The following is a 24063-nucleotide window of genomic DNA, read 5'->3' on the forward strand; positions in this document are numbered from 1 at the left end:
TATGACTTTTTTTATTAAACAAAAGTGATGCACTTTTTTTAAGCCCGAACCACAGACTTGTCACGGGCCCGAAAATTTCTCTCGGTGGCCCTTATTGCCAGGGTCAGTTGTGAGTGCTTTGTCTGTTAATGGGTTCTAGGAGAGGTATGATAGACTGTGTGGGTAGTCTCCTGAAATGAGTCTTTGGACTCCATGCAGGTGTCTGTACAATAGTAATAAGAAGAAAAACCTATGCGCAAGTTACAATGCTAATACTTTGAATGCATTCATCAAATTGTTTTTAAATAACCCCTTCACTCCCAAAAGGTTGTAAGCCCATAATACATTAGTATTATGAAAGAACAAGGATTCTTTTCTCATTGTTATTAATTTTATAATTAAAAAAAATAAAAAAATTAAATAATCTGGATTTTTTTTTCTGGAAACCAGGCATGGAACGTTTTTTGAAAGCCTCCAAATAAAGAAAGAAGCACCTAAAGAACATCACAAATATCCACACACCCACAGCAGTATTCAAATCTGCAGCCAAAGATTGGACAGTGAATATGCTAAACATTCAGCCAACCACACCAATGAACTGTCACTTCTTTCGTTGTTAGCTACTATACATACCTGTTGTAACCAATGCCTGATAGATCTGTCAGTAAACAAAGGTAGAGGCAGTTTTTATGTTTCCTGTTCTTAGGGTTTACTCAGCAATGCATACTTCAGAATACAAAGAGATAAAAGTTTAGTTTTTCTTTTATGACTGTGTGTTGTCATCCACGATGATGACTAAAGTGCAAAAATAGTCTATTCTTATTTGTGAGAAGATAATCTTTTCTATAGAGTTGCTAAGTTCAGCTTAAGGTAGAGACTTGCACTAACATAGATTAGCAATCTAAGTTTCAGAAATATTTCAGAAAGATATTTTGCAGTGTGAAGAGGTGTAGATACTTTATATTGGAGAAAGATATAAAATTGGAGAAAGAAATATAAAAAAGCTATGGAAATTATAAAGGATATACAAAAAAATCATACTAATTTTAAAATTTCTGTGTATGCTTGCTAAATCCAGGTAAAACTACCTAAAGTAGGGTAGATCAATATGTCTGACATTGCTTACCAATGACGTCCTCAATCAGAACTGTCAGAGAATAGATAAAAACAAAAGTAACATAACATGGAAAAATAAACATAAGTGTAATGGCCCTTCTCGGCATACTCCAACTTCAGATGTCATCAAATAAGAGAAGAGACAAAACCCTTATAAATGATTGTATTCTAAAGTAAACAGATGCACTTTATACGCTATGGAAATTATAAAAAATACACAAAAATATGTCCTAACTTATAACCTTTGGATATATTTAGCATTGGTAGTGCTTGAAAAAAATGCTTATCTGTTTATTTATGATGAGAATTTGTGGTTGGAAAAAAAAAAAAAAAAAACAGGAGTTTCAGCTTCATTGCTGAAACTTCATTTATTATTATTATTATTATTACCACGGGCTACTCCAGGAGTCCTTAGACTCATCGAGGGAGGCCCTAAACATCATGTTCACACAGCTGTTCAACATTCTCACAGTATCTATCATGACTTGCCTTGAACTCGCTCACTGTCATAGCACCCACAACAGACTCTGGCAGCTTATTCCACTCATTTACCACTCTAAAAGTAAAGAACCCAGCTCTAACACCCCTGCTAACCACGCTCTTGCCCAGCTTCCATGGGTGTCCCCTAGTTCTCCCACCACCAGTCCTGATCTCAAAAATATCATCTGAATTAATCCTATAGAATCCTTTTAGCAATTTGAATGTCTCAATCATATCTCCCCTTTTTCGCCTATCAACTAGTTTCTGCAACCCACAAATCTTCAACCTGTTCTCATATGGTTCATTCCATAGACCTGCTATCATCTTAGTCACTCGCCTCTGGATCCTCTCAACCTCCTCCCCATCAAGAAGGAACCGAGGTGACCAAATCTGGGCACAGTAGTCGAGATGAGGTCTTATCAGGGCTCGGTACCGAGGTACAATAACTTGTTTTTCTCTGCTCGTCAAGGTATTTTTCAACAACCAAGTGAGTTGATGAGCTGATTTAGCTACTTTCGCAATGTGCCCCCTAAACTTCATCTTCTTATCCACCAACACTCCCAAGTCCCTGGCCTCATCAATCTCTTGGAGTACAGTTCCACCAATGTGGTATACTGCTGCTAATCTTTTCACTCCGAAATGCATAACCTTACATTTTGTCACATTAAATTGACATCCATTCTCCTTAGTCCAGAACTCCAATCTATCTAAGTCATCTTGCAAGACTTTGACATCTTCTGCATTCACTATTGCCCTACCCAACTTTGCATCATCAGCGAACAAATGAACTGTCCCACTTAGACCATTCCCTATATCGTTAATGAACAGATTAAACAGCAGTGGTCCAAGAACAGAACCCTGTGGCACACCACTAGTCACAGGCCGTTTTTTGGACTCTACTCCTGAATAAACTACTCTTTGATATCTCTCCATCAACCACCCAACTATCCATCTCACCAACCCTATATCCATTCCCATATGTTGTAGTTTACGGATTAGAATTCCATGTGGTATCCTGTCAAACGCCTTTGCCAGGTCCAGCAGTATCACTGTAAACCCATTTCCCTTATCCAGTTCAGCCGTCACCTTGTTATAAAACTTGAGCAAGTTACTGAGGCATGATCTACCCTTCACAAAGCCATGCTGTCCTCTGTACAGTATCTCATTTTCATCAATCCATTCCTGTATTTTTCCCTTGACTACTTTCTCCAAGACCTTGACAACGACTCCTGATATGCTGATCGGTCGGTAATTTGCAACCATAGTCTTGGATCCTCCTTTATGCAGTGGAACTATTTTCCCCTCTTTCCACGCCTTCAGGACTAAGCCAGACCTGAGACTCAGATTAAACAACATGGTCAAGGGCACTGATAATTCATTAGCCGCTTCATGCAAGACCCGTGCCGGTATACCATCCAATCCCACAGATGTATTCACATTAAGGTTCTGTAATAGACTATTCACCTCCACTTCATTCATCACAATTCCCATATAAACTAATGGTTCTTTCATTTTTTCAACGTCACCACCTGGATGATATACTTTTGCAAAGTGCGCGCTCAGTAACTCCACTATATCGACTGGTTCAGTGAACTCTTTACCATCGTCATTCCTTAAAATCATTTTGCCATGTACAGTTTTTTTCTTGCTTGCAGCATATTGAAAGAACTGTTTGGGATTCTCTTTTGCTTGCATAGCTAGTTTCCTTTCATAATCGGCTTTTGCTGTTTTTACCACACTCGTTACCCTTCTAACCTGTACTTTATACCGTTCGTGTGCCTGCAGGTCACCCCTTTCTTTAAATTCCCTCCATAGTTGTTTCTTTTTTTGCAGCTCAAGCTTAATGTTGTTATTCATCCATTTAACCCCTCCTTGTTTCACTATTCGGACCTTAGGTATACAATCAGCCATAACCTCCTGTAAATGCTCTTTGATCACTTCCCATGCTCTACTGACGTCCAGCCCTTGCAGTTGTACATGCCATGGCACTGATCCAAGCAATCTCCTAAGCTTGTCATACTTGCCAGCATGGTAATTCCACATATACCCTGTCTTAATCACAAATTTCACACCCTTAGCCACCTCCCAGGTCAAGACCTTATGATCACTCTCACCAATAGGTGGCAACATGGTCATATTCATTACAGTCAAATTCTCAGATACTATTACCAGGTCAAGCACTCTCACACCCCTAGTATTTTCAATTACATGCTGTTTCAGATAGTTATCCCTTAATAATTGAATAAAATCCATTTCCTTCCTCACATGTGTCCTCTCCTCCTTCCAATCAATGTTACCATAGTTGAAATCCCCCATAATAATTACCCTCCTTCCACTCATTTCATCAATTTGTTTATGCATACCATCTCCACCATCTATTCCATCACCTGGTCTATAGCAGCACCCAACTGTATATTTTATTCTGCCAGTATCAATCTCACACCAAATAGCATCAAATGAGCTCTTTTCACTATCCTGCAATACTTCAATTCTCCTTGGCTGCAGTTAATCAGCTATCATCAATAACACCCCTCCCCCAATTTTATTCTCTCTGTCCCTCCTAAACATACTATAACCTACACATTCTATCCCACTAACTATATCATCTTCCGTCAGCCATGTTTCACTAATGCAAATAACCTGTGGCCAGGAAGAGCCAATCAAGGCCAAAAATTCTTCCTTCTTGTTCCTAATACTCCTGGCATTAGTATACATGAATTGCAGTGTTACCTTTGTCTCACCGCTATCTTGATGCGTTATTCTAAATATCCCATTCCCATTTTTTGTCCTTATTGCTGGCTCAGGTACATTATATACATTTTTACACTCAACTGTCTCACTGATGTCTGGATATCCACTTCCCCCCCTCCTTGGTAGTTCTAGTTTCCCTGGTTCTGCACATCCATTTTCACTTCATTCAGCAACACTTTTTCCAGTCTCCGCACACCAAGTCCATTCAAATGCAGTCCATCCATCTTGTATAAGTCCTTTCGCCCATCAAACTCATTCCACACGTCCACAAATTCCACACCACACCGTCCGCATAACCTGCGCATAATATCATTTGCGATTATGGCCCTCCTTCTAAACTCCTCTCTGTCATACCGCGGTAACAGACTCACCATTCTAACTCTGTCACTCTTTTCTTTCGCTACCTTTAACAATACTTTCAAGTCCTCTCTCATAAAAAATTTATCACCTTTCAATTCATTCGTACTAGCCACAATTGTTATTTCTTTCACCCTCTGTTTTTGCACTCTAATGCTCTCACTTACATCCTTAAATTTCGCACCCAGCAAGTACGATTTAGTTACACTCCCATCTATTACTCCTCTTAATAACGAGTCACCATACAATACTCTCTCCTTCATTTCGGAAACTCGCCCACGCTGTTTATTTCCGTTAGCCGAATCACTCTGGAAAGAGTTTTGCAGGTGCTCTAATTGCCGCTGCGCATCTTGTATCACTGCGCGCAGCCTAGCGATCTCACTTCCTACAAATAATTCCTCATTTTTTTTATCATTCAAACCATTTTCTCTTTGTGTAATGTTGGTGTTTCATGACATACTTTATGTCATAAATAGTTAAAAAAAAAAAAAAAAAAAAAACTTACTTAATGCACCTACTACTAATGATAATTCACCTGTTTTTTGAATTATAATTAACTCTGTAATGGAACTCTGTTCCATTACAGAGTTAATAAGATGAGAGAATATGCATGCATCGCTTTATCTTTAGATAGTACTCAGGCATACGACAAAGTAACCAGCTAATCATAACATAACAACCTAAAACATGAGCAGTGGACACTCATAATTAGTTTACTTCATACCTAATAATGGAATGTGTAGAAAGTTGGATAGTTGAGAATGAATTAATTATTTTTTTTATTTTCCAAAAATATATAAACTTTATATTGATTCTAAAAATGTAACCTAAATGCTTTTCAAATGTTAAGAGTTTCATTTTACTGAGTTTTTTTTTTTTGTTGTTGTTGTTTGTTTTTATGATATATATATATATATATATATATATATTTTTTTTTTTTTTGGGGATAGTGGCATAAAAGAGTCAAGACATACTATAATCATTAGAACTGAAAATGTGTGTGAAAATAATCATATATTATTAATAAATAAATAATAATAAATGGTAATCTATCACAATAAAATGTTTGGGTTTTCTTTTTATCAATCTGTCCAACAGATTGATAAACAAGCTACTATTTAAATAGTTAACATATTTGCTTCAACATTGGCAGTAACACAGAGTAAATGTTAGCCACATTAACAAAAGCTTAAAAACAACCAAGTTCATCTGATATACTGGTTGATTAAAAAATAACGTCAAGTGTTCAGAGCCCTCTAGAGAGTAATGTATTGGACGAAACACACCAACATTTGGTAGACGTACACAGTGGAACATGGGGATTCGGTAGACGTACACAGTGGAACATGGGGAACGGAAAAAAAAGTACCAAAAGTCGCCAACAGGGGAAATTTTGGCGCTGTTTACCGAGTAAAATGCATTAATTTGCATTATCACATTTCTTGTGAGCGATCATGTAATAAAAGAAAAGCCTGTGAGAGTACTTATCATTCATAGACAAACTGCTTTTCGATGCCTCTTACCTTGTGTGAGCGTGCTTTGTTAGTCAAACTCTATTATCAGCAGAACAATAATGCCAGAGATTGTCTTCGTGATTTTCGGCGTATGAAAAATTTACAAAAAGGACAGATTAGCATAACAAACTTACAAAAATTGATTCGCCGATTTGAAACTACTGGAACTCTAGCAGTCAGGTAGGAAGGGGACGCAAACCAATCAATCACCAACAAGTTGAACAAGCTGCAACTGCTATTGTGGAAAAAGAGATGACGTATGTGCAGGGTACCAGCAGTGCACGAGCAATATCCCGGCAAATGGATATCGTATACACAAGTGTGGAAAATTTTACAGGGATAAAACTTCTACATCAGATGTTGAAGTTTTATCCCTGTAAAATCAGTCATGTTCAAGAATTGCGACCACATGAATCGACTTATCTTTGAGATTCTTAGCGTGCATGGAAGTGGATGATGCATGGCCGTGGCAGATTTTATGGAGTGATGAAGTGCACTTTTATTTGAATGGCAATATTAACACACACAACTGTCACATTTGGGCTGCAACTAATCCACAAGTGTGTCTGCAGATGCCTATCCACTTGCCCAAAGTCTCAGTGTGGTGCAGATTTACGGCATCTTTTATCATCGGTCCATACTTTTACAAGGAAAATCACCAAAATGGACCAGTGACCTGTTCCGTCAATGCTAACAGGTATGCCAATATGCTACTGAACTTTGTGGTTCCACAACTGCAGCAAAGAGGATGTCGCAATTCAACCATCTTCATGCAGGATGGTGCACCACCCAACATCGGACTACAGGTACAGCGTGTTTTGCGACAACATTTCTCTGACAGAAGAATCATTAGTCGTGCATTTCCTGCGCCATGGCCACCGAGATCGCCTGATCTCAATCCTTGACTTTTGTCTGTGGGGATTTCTTAAAAGCATTGTGTATCAAGGACATGTATCTGATATTCCAACTTTGAAAGATCGAATAATGTTACACGGGAGACAAATCAATTCCAATATGTTGCGAGCCGCTGTGGAAAATGTCGTGCACCGTATGCAGTTCCTGGAACATAAGAATGGTGGTCATATTGAACCTCATTTGTAATCAACAATAAACATCATGAAATTGATGTGTGCTGTCTCTCATTTGTCATTTAGTCATTCATTAGTCATGCCTACTAAAATTAATTTGGCAGCGCCAAAATTTCCCCATGGCGACTTTTTGTACTATTTTTTTCCATTAAATCGAATCCCCATGTTCCACTGTGTATGTCTACCGAATATTTGTGTGTTTTGTCCAATACATTACTCGCTAGAGGGCTCTGAACACTTGATGTTATTTTATAATCACCTGGTATATCACAGTTGTGAACATACAACTGTGATATATATCAGATGACCATGGTACTCCACTTGGCGGACACCTCGCTAGTGAGATATTTACATGACTGGTATCTAGCACAAAAACAACTGATTGATATGCAACATGCAGCAAACAGTGAAGTGAATAACAGTTAAGCAAAGAACATCATCTAAAGTTTGTTGTAATCAACAGAAATTTATATACTATCCAGACTGTAATTAATAAATATACATCCTTAATGCTGATGATTTTCTGAATTTTTGGCATAAAAATTTTTACCGTTTTAAATTATCTGATAAAAAAATTATATATTTTTTTTATCAGATTCACCATGAGGTGGGACATTTTATATATTGTATTGTTATTAGCAGTGCTGAGAGATGTCATTTATTCATGATTTAGTTACTAATAATAGGTTACTTCACTGTAGTTTTTGTTTAAATTCAATATGTATGGCATGAATGGGTGGTAGAGCAATGATGGCAAACACTTCATTGTTGGGTGAATCGTATTTATCTGATTTTGCACAGTGTGTGTGTGTATGTGTGTGTTTGTGCACACATGCACGAGAGAGGGATGTATTTGTTGCAAAACGATTGATGGAAGGAGAGCAAAACTGGTAAGCAAGTGTGGTAAGTGTTTCAAGAGTAATTGCAGTTCAGTGGTGAGAACAAATCAAGTGTTATTAAAGTACGCATATCAGTGGTAGATTGAGAAATGTTAATGTCAGAATTATTGCTGAATGTGTGGTGGTGGAAGTTCAGCAAAATGAAGCAAGCCTTAATAAGGAAATGGCATGCTTGCATGTTATCCTTTACAGGACAAAGTATGAAACTGAAAAATTGCAGAAATGAAAAGAGATTAGCAGAGCTGAGTATAAAAAGAAGCAAGTGGTCAAAGCAAGGAGAAAATTTTGTGCACAAACTCAGTGATCAGAGGAGTACTTGATGAAGTGCAATAAAATCTTGTTTCTTTGGTGCAAAAATTAATCATATTATTGATGGCATCCAGATGCAGTCAGGTAAGGCAAAAGAACTAATTGTCTTGGTTGGCACTACTGATCTGGGATGACAGAAGTATTCTATGAGGAAAGATGGAAAGGAATTGTTGGACAAAGTGAAAAATAAGGTAAAAATTGTAATTTTTGCCACAAAATGACAGAGGTGAACAAAGGAGGAGGATGTTGATAGCAAATGAATCCATATGCAGATTGTGCAGAAGGAATGATGTCAGATTGTTGAACCTATGGCCTGAGTTTGACAGAATGAAGAATTTATAATGTCGACAGATTGCATCCCTTAAATTTTTTTTTAGTGTTAGGTGACTAGAGAGAGAGCTTTCTTCTTCTTCTCAAGCTTCGCAAACTCTTAAGGTTCTTAGCTGCAAGCACTACAGTTCTCTATTTTTTCCTATTCTTAGCCAATTCCTTCGAGTTTCGCAGGTTCAGCTCTTTCATGTCCATTTTGATGTTATCTATTCATCTTCTGTCGGGTCTTCCTCTACAACATTTTCCATTTGAGTTCTCCTCACTAGCCTGTTATCCCCCCCCCCCCATTCTTTTCAGGTGAACTAAGCATCTGATGCAACTAGCTCTGATTTCATTTATTATTAGTGGCCTCTTATAAAGTTCATACAGTTCTTTATTTGTTCGCCTTCTGCATTTATCTGCCACAGGATCTTTAACTAGCCCAAATATTTTCCTTAAGATTTTTTGTTAGAAACGTTGCGGTTGATCATCATCAGCTTTTGTTATATTCCATGTCTCTGCACCGCATAATACGACTGATCTAATTAGCATTCTGTAAGTATTTGTTTTAGATTCATATGACAGATTTTTAGATGATAGGAGGTGATGAAGTGAGACGTGTGATTTATTCCCTGTTTGGAGTTTCATCTTTATTTCTGTTTGCATCTTATTATCTTTGGTGATTATAGAGCCTAGATATTTAAATTATTGAGTTTTACAATATTGTGTCAGCAAACTCAATAGTTGATGGCTTATTAAGATCATTATCTCTAAATACTTTTAACCTCCCTACTGGCTGAGGTGGATGAAATAGTGAGAGACAAAACTGCACTTCTTATCCATGTTATTCAATGGATGTTGCAGAATCGTATCCAGATAGTGAGGAAGGCAAATTCAGATTAAGAGACTAGCTGAGTAGGCCAAATGAAATCCCAAAGAGTTATTTCAATATATGGCAAATGAGAGGAAGAATAACCTACATGTGTGATGATGATGATGAAGTGACAGAGGCAGATAAAATAGTTGAGTTACTGAGTGACCACTTTGCAATGGTATATCATCAACGTGATGTCACTGCTGTGACATAAGGGAAAGACTACTGTGGGAACCAAGGTGAATGAATTGGAGGTTGTTATGAATTCACAGACCAGCTGCATTGTCATTCTCAAGCAGAAAGTCGCAGATCTGCGAATCCATTCTAATTTGAGCAATCTGTTAATAATTTAAATTTTTAGTGATGTACCAAGGCAATGTTTTTTTGTCTATCTCATTTTTCTTTTGTGTATTACGCAACCAATGAAGTCTTCTAGAAAGATGAAACTAGTAGTGCCCTTAAAAATTAGTTATTTTCTAATTTAACATTCAGGGTCAAAGCTGTATAACTGAGAGAAGAACTCCACATAGCCTTTAAAGGAATGCGGAGAACCGACCAGGGCTTCTGACCTAATGTCCAATCCTCACCTTCTCGTGGTGCACCCTGTTGGGTATCTACTTGGATACTGAACGAACGAGGATGGGCAGGCAATTTGGGATTTAGCCGACCAAATTGTATTCTTATTGATTACACCATAATAAAAAATGATGGTATGACATGACAAAATTAAATGCCGGCTGGAGCGTCGCTCGGTTAAACAAGGCCCCCGTTGTTTTTGCTCTAGCGAAAACAACGGGGGCCTTGTTTAACCGAGCGAACAGCGAACAGCGAAAAGTCAGCTACTGGAACAAATCTGAAAACAAACCCCAACTCAACATCACCAGAGTTAAAGATCGGTACTATCAACATAAGAAGCCTGAATGGCAAAGAAATAGAGCTAGCTGAGGAATTAGATAAGTACCAGATCGACATACTAGGGGTGACTAAAACAAAAAAGACAAAAACTGGTGAGATCTTTCTTAGCAATAAATACAAAATGTTATATTCAGGCAATGACAATCAAGGAAAAGAAGGAGTAGCCATAGTATTCAACACAAAATATGAGGCTAATCTTCTTGAATGGCAGTCAGTCCTCAAGTAGAGTAATGTGGACAAATATGAGAATGGCGAACTGGACAATGAGACTTATTTGTGCCTGTGGTTCCCACAGAAGGTTCTACTAAGGTAGAAGTGGAGTTGAAGCTTTAGAAAAAGCAACTAACACAATAAAAAAGGAAAAGTTGGTCCTTGTTGGGGATCTAAATAGCAGAGTAGGAAATGATTGTGAGACATACAAAAATATTTTGGGAAAATTTGGAGAAAAGAGTAAAGCTAATAATAATGGCAAATATCTGTTGGATTTCTGCTCAGGACATCGATTGGTTATTACTAACACCATGTTCCAACATAAAAATGTGCACAAATTCACATGGAGAGAAGAGGCAAGGAATAAGAAAAGTCTCATTGACTATGTTATTGTTGATAGTGATGTTTTCTCCCTGGTGCAGGACACCAGAGTGTACAGAGGATTTGAAATTGAAAGTGATCACTATTTAGTCTTGAGCAGGATAAAATTGAATTTCATATTGAAAAGAATAACAGGTAAGAAAGTTTTAAAGCGAATAAAAGTTGAGCAGCTCTCAGATGTGAGCTGTAGACTAAAATACACAAAGATTATTGAAGAAAAAATGAAAGAGTTTGAGAACAGGAATCGAACCTTGGAGATTGAGTGGCAAACGCTGAAGAAAACATTGATTGATTCTGCCAGAGAGGCATGTGGTGATAATGTCTGCAAGGATAGAAAAATAAGAACTCCATCGTGGACACAGGAAGTTAAAGAAGCAGTGAAGGAAAAGAAAGCATATCAAAAGTTCCTGGCAAATAAGTCAGCTTGTGCTCTTAGAGAATACAGAGACAAATGCAAGAATGCTAAACACTGTGTAAAACTAGCTAAGCAAAAGTCATGGGAGGACTTTGGCAAGAATATAGAAAATAAATATCAAGAAGGTGGAAAAATATTCTGGAGGTTGTTGAAGAAGCTTAGGAATGGAGGAAAGAGTGCTGTAAAAAGAGTTAGAGATGATAAAGGTGACATGAAAACTGGAGAAAAAGATATCCTTGAAGTATGTAGTAATTACTTTGAAAAACTGCTAAATGAAACAAGCTATGACAGCACAGTGGTAAAAAATACTGACCAGGCATGCAGTCAGGAATACATATCCATACTTGAAGTAGAAAAAGCCATCAAAGGCTTGAAATGTGGAAAGGCTGCAGGAGTAGATGATATTCGACCAGAAATGCTGAAGTATGGTAATGTAAAAGTCTTACAGTGGCTGCACTGCATAGTTCAGAATGCCTGGTCAGAGGGACAAATTCCCGATGATTGGAGTAGAGCTCTCATAGTACCCATATATAAAAAGGGAAATAAAACTAAATGTGAGAATTACAGAGGTATTTCCCTATTGAGTGTTCCTGGCAAGATCTATGCAAGTATATTTGAGAAACGGTTGAGAAGAATTGTGGAAGAAAAGCTTGGCAAAGAACAAGCTTTTCTTCCACAACAAGCAAGAACGACAAATATTTGAGAAAGCAAGGGAATATAACAGAGATCTGTATTTAAATTTTGTCGATTTGGAAAAGGCATATGACAAGGTGTCAAGAGAGAAGCTATTCAATATGCTACAGTTATATGGTGTCAATGGGTCATTATATCAAGCTATACTTAGTCTTTTTTGAGTTGTAAGTCAGCAGTTAGAATTGAAGGAAGTACAGGAAGATGGTTTAATGTTAAATCTGGTGTGGGACAAGGATGTACATTATCTCCTCTGTTATCTATATGGATGACATTATGAAGTAAAGTGGTATTAAACATGATATCAAAATTGAAGATGTTAATGTCAGCTCTTTGCTTTATGCAGATGATGTTATACTTCTAAATAAATCCGCTACGCCTGTCTGCAAGATTCTCTGACTAAATTGAATAGCTGTTGTAATAGATATGGTATGAAGGTCAGCAATAAAAAGACAAAGACAATGAAAATGGGCAGAATCATTGAAAATGTCAACTGTGTTGTGAATGCAGAACGTGTGGAACAAGTGAAACATTTCAGCTACTTAGCCACGATTTTTACTGAAGATGGTAAGTTAAATATGGAAATAGACAACAGAATCAACAAAGCTGGTATGGTAGGAAGTCTATTGAATAAATTCATATGGAATAAGAGAGAAATTAGTCGGAACACTAATTAGCTGTGTATGAGACAGTTTTCAAACCAGTTTTAACTTATGGATCTGAGAGCTGGGTCAGAAGTAAAACACTTGACCAAAGACTAGAGACTGCAGATATGAGAGTCCTGAAAAAGATTATAGGTGTGAACAGATGGCATCAATGACAATATCATATTAAAAACAAGGATATTAGGAAAGATCTTGACATTGTCAACATTCAGGAATGTATTAGCAGAGCTAATCTCAGGTGGTATGGGTGAAGAAAGATTAGCAAAACAAGTGTTCTCTGCCAGGTTGGCAGGAAAACGACCCAGAGGAGGACCAAGATATAGGTGGATTGATACAGTACAAAGTGCTTTAGACGATAGAAATATAAGATCTGATAATGTTGTAGTCTTGACAAGTAACAGACTGATTTGGAGGAAAATTGTAGATAGGAAGTTAGTAATGATGTAATTTTTTCATGTAGTACTATCATATCTTACACCCCTTGAGGGTACATGGCAGGAATTTGATGATGACGACATTCAGCTATATAGTCATATAAGCGATTCTCCTTAAAAAAAAAAAAATAATAATAATATATATATATATACATATATATATATATATTGTGTTTGCATGTTCACTGCTATTTATTATTATAGCTTTCCTGACCATGAAGTTGCAAGACTCATCGTGGGAAGCCAACACCAGTCAACAGAAAGTCCATCATACCACTCCTTAAAATCAACTACAGTCTGCACATTCACCAACCTCTCAAGCAATGCATCCATGCTCCTACCATTTTCCATGCAAAATCCCACTTCTTACCCTTTTATTCACCAGCTTCTTTTGCAACTTCCAGGGATGATCCCGTGTCCTTGCTCCTTTCCCTCGTTCTACCATATGAAAAATATTTTCAATGTTGATATGACAATAAACCTTTCACAACTTAAATGTGTCAGTCATATCCCCCCCCTCCCCCCCACACACACTTTGCCTTCTATCAACCAACTCCATGTTCTCAGCCTAACCTCATAATCAATGTTATACAGTCCTGATATCATTTTTGTAATCAGTTTCTGTGCTGTGCCCAAGGTTACTTCATCCCCCATAAATCCTGGTGACCAGATCTGAGCACAAAATCCAATTGTCCCATTTCATTAAATTTAAAGAAGTTTTATTTCCTTAAGTATAATTTAGTAACCTATATGGTTCTTTCAACATATACAGTAACCTTTTTGAAGTTCATTATGAACAGATTTACATCAACTTTAATATAATCTAAGTCAAACCTAATTAACTATAAAGTTGATATACAATAATATCTCAATTATCTAATTACAGTAGAAGATATGATATGTTGTGATGCATTAGAAGTCAGTTAATAAACTAATCCATACCATGGTTAATTTGATGGTTCAGTCATTTGAAGGTCAGAGATAACTGAGAGATGTATTGGGTTATACAGACAGATGACCAACAATACTAGCTAGATACTTAACAAATAAATAACAGCCTACTGACAGAAAGCTGTTCGTGCAGTCTTGACATTTTTGGGGCTATCATAGTATCCCATATACACTGGTGCCCAAAACCTAAGGGTGAACACTATTTCTGAAGATTACCACTGCAAATTCAGATGAGTCAGCTTGTGGCAATTTGTATAACTGATGATTTCAAATAGAAAGCAGGTACAAATTCAAATTTTCAAATTGCATGCAAGGGGGTCAATGTTGTAGCACTAACAGGATAAAAGGCAAAAGGCTGAGCTAAGTGAATTGTGTTTGAAGGAAGCTCTTTTCATAAAGGAATAAAATTGCAAACTTGGATGTCTTCTAGACATTATCTAGATGATTTCACATGAGGAAGAATTATTGGAAAACTTGGAAATGACCATAGAATTACTGATATTTCCAGATAGTTTGGAATCTCACAGAGCATTGTATCCAGGTTATGGGCAGTATTTCAAACCAATGGAATACGTTCCAAGTGTTTGCTAAAAAGTTATCCTCACCCTACCACAGAGCATGAAGACAGATTTTTGGTTATAACAGCAAAACATAATCAATGCACCACAACAGTCAGCTCCATTCAAACAGAGGTATGCAGATATCTTGACAAACTGTAGCAAGATGTTTGAGACAAGCAGGCCTATATGCCTAAAGGCCTGTCTGCATCCCTTTATTCTCAGCTCATTGCAAAACACATTTTCAGTGGTGTGTTGTAGCCAGAAAAGTTGGACAAGACACCAATAAGCTAGTGTACTCTTTCAAGATGAGTCATTTTAGTCTTTCCTCTGATTCTAGATGACACTTGACCTGGCATGAAAGTGGTACTACTTATCATCGCAAGAATGTTCTTGAAAGGGATATATATGGTGGTACTGGAGTCATTATGCTTAATGGACACACCAAGCTACAAGTGCTGGAAAAAGAGACTATGACTGGTGAATGATATTGCAGCAAAGTTCTTCAACATTATTTTCGATTGTTCAGTTCCCAAAGGTCCGTCAGTGGTGTGGTGCGGTGTGGTGCTACTAGGTGAAGAATTAATATTTATGGATAACAATGCTGCATTGTATTGTACATGAACAATGGAGATACTTCTGGAGACCAAGGATAATAATCGAATTGAGTGACCAGCATGCTCCCCAGATCTCAATCACCAAGAACATGACTGAGACACAGTAGGGAGATGCATTGCTACTCAAAATTCTCTTCCAGAAAGCAAAGGCCTTATCCTTGCTCTGAAGGAGTGAGCCAGTTTGCCTCAAGAACCCCTTAATCACTTGGTGGATTAAGGGGTATGACATTGCGAGAGCTGCATCGCAGTTTGGGGCGGACACATTCCTTATGAAATGTCTCTCCAGATAGTTTTCTGTAGGCAATGTACATTAACTTCTTAACTGCATCCTTAGGAAATTTGTAACTTTTGCCAACAAAATATTGCAATTTAATTTGTACAAAATTTATAACACATTTTTTGTGTAATATAATTTATTAGTATGCTGGCAATTAATGTATGTCCACATTTGGCTGTAGTCATTAAATTATTTTCACATACAGGTAAAAATGTAGTTTGTCCAAAGCCACCTGGACACCAGTGTACTTCAGAGTACATTTGAGGAAATTATAGTGTTACTATATTTTCAACTATAGTATACTAAATATCAATTATTGAAAGAGAGACATACCTCACATTTATCACATGCACGACCAGTAACATGTGGCTTACAGGCACAATGGCCAGTGGTTTCATCACACTGAAGGTTAAAAGAACCTCTAGGATTACAACCACATTCTATAATTAAAATAAAAATACTTCTATACTTCTATTTGCTTTCAGTTTGAAAATTTAAAGTAATGTAAAAGATCATGTTTTTTATTTTAGAATATTAGAGAAGAACATTATCTAAAATAAATTATGGTTTTTATCACATGGCAAAGCACCTTAAATCAATAAAAAGGAAGGAAACATAGTAGAGGTACTTCATTATAATATTTCCATCTGTTGTAGTAGCTCCACCCAAAGCAAAGTCATATTATCTCCATTTTCGTGTAAGTTGACATTATATATGTATATTTTATTGAGTTTTCCTATTAAGAATACTTATTAAAAATGCTTAATTCTTATTAAGTATTCTTATTGGCTTAAACCAAAATATAAAATGATGGAACAACACCAGGGAACCAGGGCAAACAGTGAAAAGTCAGCTACTGGAACAAATCTTAAAACATGCCCCAACTCAACATCACCAGGAAGCCTGAATGGCAAAGAAATGGAGCTAGGTGAGGAATTAGATAAGTACCAGATCGACACAATATGGATGACTGAAACAAAAAAGACAAAACCAGGTGAGATCTTTCTGAGCAATAAATACAAAATGTTATATTCAGGCAGCAAAATTCCACCAGTTCAACTAAGATAGAACTGGTGGAATTTTTTGAGGCTTTAGAGAAAGCAACTGACACAATGAAAAAGTTGGTCTTTGCTGGAGATCTAAATAGCAGAGTAGGAAATGATTGTCAGACATACAAAAATAATATGAAAAAATTTGGAGAAAAGAGCTAAGCTAATAATAATGGCGAATACCTGTTGGATTTCTGCTCAGGACATGGACTGGTTATTACTAACAAAATGTTCCAACATAAAAATGTGCACAAATTCACATGGAAAGAAGAGGCAAGCAATAAGAAAAGTCTCACTGACTATGTTATTGTTGGTAGTGATGTTTATTACCTGATGCAGGACACCAGAGTAGACAGAGGATTTGAAATTGGAAGTGATCACTATTTAGTCTTGAGCAGGATAAAATTGAATTTCATATTGAAAAGAAGAATATATAAGAAAGTTTTAAAGCAAATAAAAGTTGAACAGCTCTCAGATATGAACTGTAGACTAAAATACACAAACATTATTCAAGAAAAAATGAAAGAGTTACCTTTCGTAACTTTATCTAACTTTCATACTTTACCTAACACTACCTTTTACATTAATGCTGCTTTAGGTTTGAGCAGTTATATAACCCTTTAAACGTACAAACATGATGAGCATATTCGTTGGTATTGTTTCTTTAATGTTATTAATGCTGAGTGCATTTCCATAATTTGTTATTAGTGTCACTAATATTAGCTCTGAGCACATTTCCATAAACTATCGTTTTATAATCGCTATACCCACCACTATAGATATTTATGATATAGTTTTCTTGCTTACACATAGAAATGAAGTATTTTGAAGGATGCGCATTGTGTAAAAAATGGCTTCAACATCAGGTTTGTAGAAATGCAAGACATCTGCTGCATTATTTACAAGAGATTCTGTTAATGAATCAGATGAAAAATGATTCATTAACAGGAAAAAGATGAATTCTTTTTAGATGTAAGTGATGACAGCGATGTTGATGTGTCATTGGAGAGTTCTAATAGTGATGAAGACAGTTGTGTTTGTCCCAAGCACTAGGAGAATGGTGCCATATACCAGTTGGATTGGTATGTTTACATCGTCCTCACTTTTCTTTTACGAGAATACGTGGTATTTCTCAAGATATCCCTGTAAGTGGTTGCTCACTGGAACTGTTTGAATTATATTTTGATGAAGATATAATGAACAGTTTAGTTCAGGAAATGACCAACAAAGAGCAGTTCATTGCTACTACAACCCTCAAAAGTTTTTCTTGTTGTTTTTATTGGAAAGACACAGACAGTAGTGAAACGAAAGTGTTTTTAGCATTATTACTGCTTCAAGGTCTTGAGAAATCAGAAATAAAATGTTATTGGTCTAAAAAACAGATGACTGAGACACCATTTTTTTTTCAGAAGTGATGTCTGAATGTAGGTATTACTTGATAATGAAATTTTTACACTTTGCCAACAAGGATTCTAATTATCCCAATCCAAAACTAAAAAAAAAAAAAAAAAAAAAAATAGGCTTTTTTTTTTTTTCAAAAAAAGTTCCAGAAAGTTTATACACCATAACAAGATATTTGTTTGTTTTGGTTTGAAATTCTTTGTGAATCACTAGTGGCTATGTATATGAACTGATAATTTAAACAGGTAAAGGCACTCAGGTATGTAGTTTATCGCCTAATGCTGCTTCTGGTATGCAAATTGTTGTTACTTTAGCATTGTCGCTGCTGAATAAGGGGTACTGCATTACCTTAGATAATTATTTGAACAGTCCTGAGCTCACAGACTACTTAGTTACCAAGAAAACGTATCTTTATGGAAACGACCTGAAAAGAAATACCCAAGGAATTTAGATTGAAGAAGCTGAAGAGAGGAGAAACTTATTTCTTTCAGCATGGGAAGGTCACTGCCTCTTGAAATCGAAAGACAAGAATGATGTCACTATGTTGAGCACCATTCATGGGAACAAAATAGAGGATATAGCGATAAGGAAAGGAACAGTGAAAAACCCAGCTGTGGTATGCAGTACAACAACACCATGGGAGGTGTTAATTTTTAGACCAAATACTTTCATATTATCCTGCTACCTGGAAGAAACAGAGATGCTATGTAAAAATATTCACACCTTTTACATATCTCTGTGCACAATGCTTTTGTCCGACACATAAAGGTTAGGTGGTAAGCTTGATCAGACAGCTTTTAGGCTGGATCTCATAGACAAGATCATTGAAACTTACTATTACTCTAAGGGCTAACAAAAAAAAAAAAAAAAAAAAAAAAAAAAAAAAGGCAGAAGACCAGCTAAAGGAAGGGACCCAATCAGACTGTCTACAATATATATCCCCCTCCCCCACTGCAAAGCAAGCAAGCAGAGGCAAGAAGAAAATGTGCAGTTTGTTGCACAAGACCACTTTGAGAAAAGAAGGTTCACAGAGAAACGCATATGCGGTACCCCAATTGCCAAATAGGGTTGTATGCTTCACCATGCTTCAAAATCTACCATACTATTTGAAACTTCTGAAGAAATTCACTGTATATAAGTGTTATTATAGCTATTATTGCATGTATAAAAATCATTTATTAGCTAATATTCTTTTTTTTTGTAAATCAATGACAGTTTTTGTATAAAAATTGTAAATACAATTGACCCTTGAAGAATGCAGATTTGAACTGTGTGGGTCCACTTATACACATTTTTTTTTGAATAAATATATTGGAAAATTTTTTTGAAAAATGGAACAAGTTAAACAAACTTGCAGATGAACTGTGTAGCCTAGAAATATCTAAAAAAAAAAAAAAAAATCAAGAAAAGGTTAGGTACGTTACAAATGTATAAAATATATGTAGATACTACTCTATTTTATCATTTACTACCATAAACTATACACAAATCTATTCTAAAAAGTTAAAATTTATCAAAACTTACACACAGACACACACATACACTTCCAGACCATACATGACCATTTGCAGTTGAGAGAAATATAAATAAATGTAAAGATGCAGTGTTAAATCATTATTGCATAAAATTAACTGTTATTAACTAGTTAATTTTATGTTATTTATTAATTAGCATAAAATAAAAATTTTATAACAATTCATTCATTAGTGTATAGGCTAGGCAAAGAATTGTATCGATTGCACTAGGCTACTATCATATCATTGCTTTCTTCCTTATCAATGCATGAATCGTTATACCTATAAATAAATATAAATTTCTTTTTCATATTATCTTTTCATTTTTGATGTCTAGTATTAGAAATACATATAACATCTATTTGTTGTTTATGCCATAAAGTACAGTACCAGAAGACCAACATAAATAATTTTTTCTTGTTACTGGTAATTCACTGGATTTCAAATAAACATCTTTTGAGCACAAATAATAACTGTGTAAATAAACATAATATTCAGATTTTGCAGAAACAGTTCACATGTATACACTTGGATTATTTTTCATAGAAATGGAAAATATACAAACTGCTCGATGGTATACTACAATGGATTCTTTCCTTTCTCCTCCCTCTGGCCAAGAAGAAGGAGAATAGAAAATGAATCTCAGATATTCAGAATGTTTTGGAAAAATCTGGAGAAAAAAAGCTAATAATAATGCTAAGTACCTGATGGATTTCTGTTCAGGACATGGACTAGTCATTAGTAACAAGATGTTCTAACAAAGATATGCACAAATTCACATGGAGAGAAGATACAAGAAATAAGAAAACCTTACTGACTAGTGATGTTCTATTCACTACTTATTGATGTAACATCTTCATGCAGGACCAGGTCAAAAAAGCAGAATAAAAATGAATATACTGAAAAGAAAAATATGCAAGAAAGTTTTTAAAAGAATTAAATTTGAGTAGCTTATTTAGGTGAACTACAGATTTAAATATACAATTCTGTTCAAGAAAAAATAAGGCTGAAAACAATGAGGCAGGTACATGGTTTTACAACCAAATTTCACAAGGTAAATTTCTTTGTAAGGATAGAAAAATCAGAACTTCATAATGAACTCAAGAATTTAAAGACATCTTTTGAAAAGAACAAAGCACAGAAAGAGTTCCTAGCAGTAAGTCAGCAAATTCTCTGAGAGAATGCAAAGAAAAATGTAAGAAAGCTAAGCTATGTGTAAAATCAGCTAATGCCATTTATTCCCATACAGGGAGTAAGTAGGCAAGGTCATTTTAGCCCTATCTAACTTTTTGAGACTGAGGGGGAAACTTCAATCACCACTGGTAGCCAATCAAAGATAGCTGGTCTAAGACAATGAATTAAAGATACCAAGAAATTATTTTCTTATTATATTCTTGGTTTTCTTTATTATATTCTTGGTTTCATTGTTTATCCAAGTGTATGCAAATAAAGTTTGCATGTGAAGTCACTTCACAAACAGGCCACTTGTATACAAAGACTAATGATTTCACATCAATTGGTATTCCTAATTATACATGCCTCTGGTGAAGAGAGGTAGTTGAAAAGTGCCATCCATCTCATGGTCTATAATCCTAGCACTATGTTTACTGTCTGAAAATAGTGTGGATTCTATGGTCGATTTTCTTCAGTTTATGGGATGAAAAACCCAAACTTCCAGGAGAAAACAATCTCCTTGCCCTTGCCAGACACTGACTAACTTGGGAACCAGCTGAAAAAAAGCTTAGTAAAAGCACCTCTAGTTGATGACTAGAATGGAACTTACTGCACTCTTTCTCCAGGCAGTGTAGCACCTAGCTGTTAATCTAGATCCATGGATAGCACATGCCACTCCACTGAGCTACACAGGTGCTATAAATGTTTCTCTAGTCAGTGACTAGAGTTGAACTTGGGTTGCCATTCTTCACATAGCCTAGCACTCTAGATGCACACACTACTTCTACTGAGCTATTGTAAAAACAGTTAAACAAAAGTCATGGAATGATACTAGAATATAGGGGAAAAAAACAGGGCAAAAGTGGCAAAATGTTGTGGAGGTTGTTAAAAAAAGTTTATAAATAAAGGAAAGAACACTGTAAAAGGAATCAGAGGTTAATCAGAGAACTGAAGTGTTAAAATCTTCATTTTAACACTTTAGTTCTGAAGATAAAGATTTTCCAGATGTCTAGAAAAATTATTCTAAAAGACTGTTAAATCAAATAAGCAGAGACAACAGTGGAAGAAAATACTAAGGATGACTGCAATCAATAGGGAAAAAAAACATCAGACACCTAAAATATGCAAAAGCACCTGGAGTAGTGGATGGTATTCAAACAGAAATAATCAAATATGTAGATAGAAACATTTTACAGTGGTGATCCTGCACACTACAGTGCTTATTCATATATATAAAGGAAAGCAAAACTGAATGTGAAAATTACAGAGGAATTTCCCAACTGAGTGTCTGAGGTAAGACAAATGCAAGCATACTTAAAAACAGCAAACTAAGAAAAATATTTGGGGAATAGTACATGGGATTTAAGATTGTTCCATAGAACTGAAGTGGAATGGAAGATGAATGGGAGTAGCAGGTTCATTCAACAGCAGTTCAGCTGTAATAGGATGTTAGCAACTGTTGCTCAAGTTACTGTAGGTGCAGAGATGTGTGGAGAGGGGCATGATGGATGCTACTAGCCTCTTATGAGACAGTGGCTGAAGAAAATTTCAGAGAGAGAGAGAGAGAGAGAGAGAAAGGTCACTATTGACTGAAATGCCTTCTTCTAAACAAGAATTTTAGAGAGAGGTTTTAGGTGAACCACACCAAATGAGAGGTATTCCATGGTTGAGTGAATTTTAGGTTCATACAGAGTAACATCTCTTGATTGAAAAGAAGATGCTTATAGAAGTGATATTATTATGCTACGAGAGGCCAGGAGTAAGAGTCAGTCCAAAAAGAGATCAAGTCTTCACCTGTTGATTTGAACATTATCAAAGGCAAGGGGAGAACAAACTTTGGTCTTTTTTTTCAAGGAAAAAAAAAGAGAAAAAACTATTTTGGAAACATTGAAGATGATTAGGTTGTTATTGTTCCTCTGAAGAATGACAGAAATCATATTTAGAATCTTGTTTGAGATCTTGTGGTATGAGATATTTGTGCACTGCAGGGCTCACTATATAGTGAGAAAGGATAAGTCAAAAGGAAAATGACTGTAGAAACAGTAGTGATAGCAGATGAATGATTGAAATAAGAGACAAGATAATGGCGGCGCTAGTGTCCTTGGTAAATGTGGCGGTCGAGTTTAGCTAGTCTAGAAAACGTGTTTTTAAAGTTAAATATAGTGTGGCTTTTTGTCACAAGTTGTGCTAAAATTGTGCATCGGTTAGAAACAAGTGTCCTTCAGTGGTATTATTGTTTAGAACTGTGGTGTATATATTGTGTTTTCACTGCTGTTTGTATCACTATATCAACGTGTAAAGATGGCGTCCAACAAGAAACGTACGTCAGCGGCGCGCAGGACTTCTACTACTACACGAAAGGCTGGCTCAGCGTTAGATTTTTCGCAATGGATGCGTTGCGGAAACTGCTACATGTATGCACCGAAAAATGTGAAGGATCTGTGGTCGGTCTGGCAAAATGAAAAGAAAGAAAATGTCGACGTATGTGAGAAGTGTCGGGATAGGCTGGAGCGTTTAGGAATGGAAGCTGACATCGGGACCGTAGCGGGAGAACTTCGGCGGGAGTTTATGAAAATGAAAAATGACCTTCATCTTCTTCATGAGGAAGTGGAAGTGATCGGTAAGGAGATACTGGAAGTTAAAGCTGAGTTTAATGTGTTAAACAGAGAAATTAGGACTATAGAGATTACTTTAGCTGAAGTAACTAGAACAGGATTACATATGGGTGAGTCTTTGGTGAATGATTCAGTAATAAATAGTATGGGAGTGATTGGGAGTCAACATAATAAAACCACAAGTAGCCAAGAAGAAATGAGATGTAGTGAGAGTGGGGGGGTAAGTAATAGAGAGTTGAGTAATGAAGCTGGGAGAGTCATGCTGAATAGTGTAGAGAATGAGTCCATGAGTGTGAACTTGAATGAAGTTAATAGTGGTAAAATATATGGTGATTCTATGATTAAGGGTATGGAGAGTGGTATGCATGAGGAGTGCTTGGCTGATGGTACAATAGAAAGAGTGGCTTTAGCAATAAAGAGAGGGCATGAAACAGACAAGATGATAGTTATGGTGGGTACGAATGACCTGAGAGGTAGTATAAATCGGGTAGGAAAAGATTTAAGAACATTATTAGATATTGTG

At 36.2% G+C, this 24063-nt stretch overlaps 1 protein-coding gene across 1 annotated transcript in view; it reads right to left on the minus strand.

Annotated features, from left to right (window-relative positions):
* LOC150101107 (laminin subunit alpha lam-3-like) overlaps window positions 1-24063 on the minus strand; it is a 789889-nt gene that overhangs the window by 446729 nt on the left and 319097 nt on the right. Inside the window, exon 22 of the mRNA XM_090402236.1 lies at window positions 16122-16228. Within this exon, the coding sequence (XP_090258362.1) occupies window positions 16122-16228 (107 nt within the window). The remainder of the gene's footprint in view (window positions 1-16121; window positions 16229-24063) is intronic.

The sequence above is a fragment of the Typopeltis vanoorti genome, chromosome 12, assembly GCF_054136105.1.
Source record: "Typopeltis vanoorti isolate ZY-2024b chromosome 12, IOZ_Tvanoo_1.0, whole genome shotgun sequence".
Lineage (NCBI taxonomy): Eukaryota > Metazoa > Arthropoda > Arachnida > Uropygi > Thelyphonidae > Typopeltis > Typopeltis vanoorti.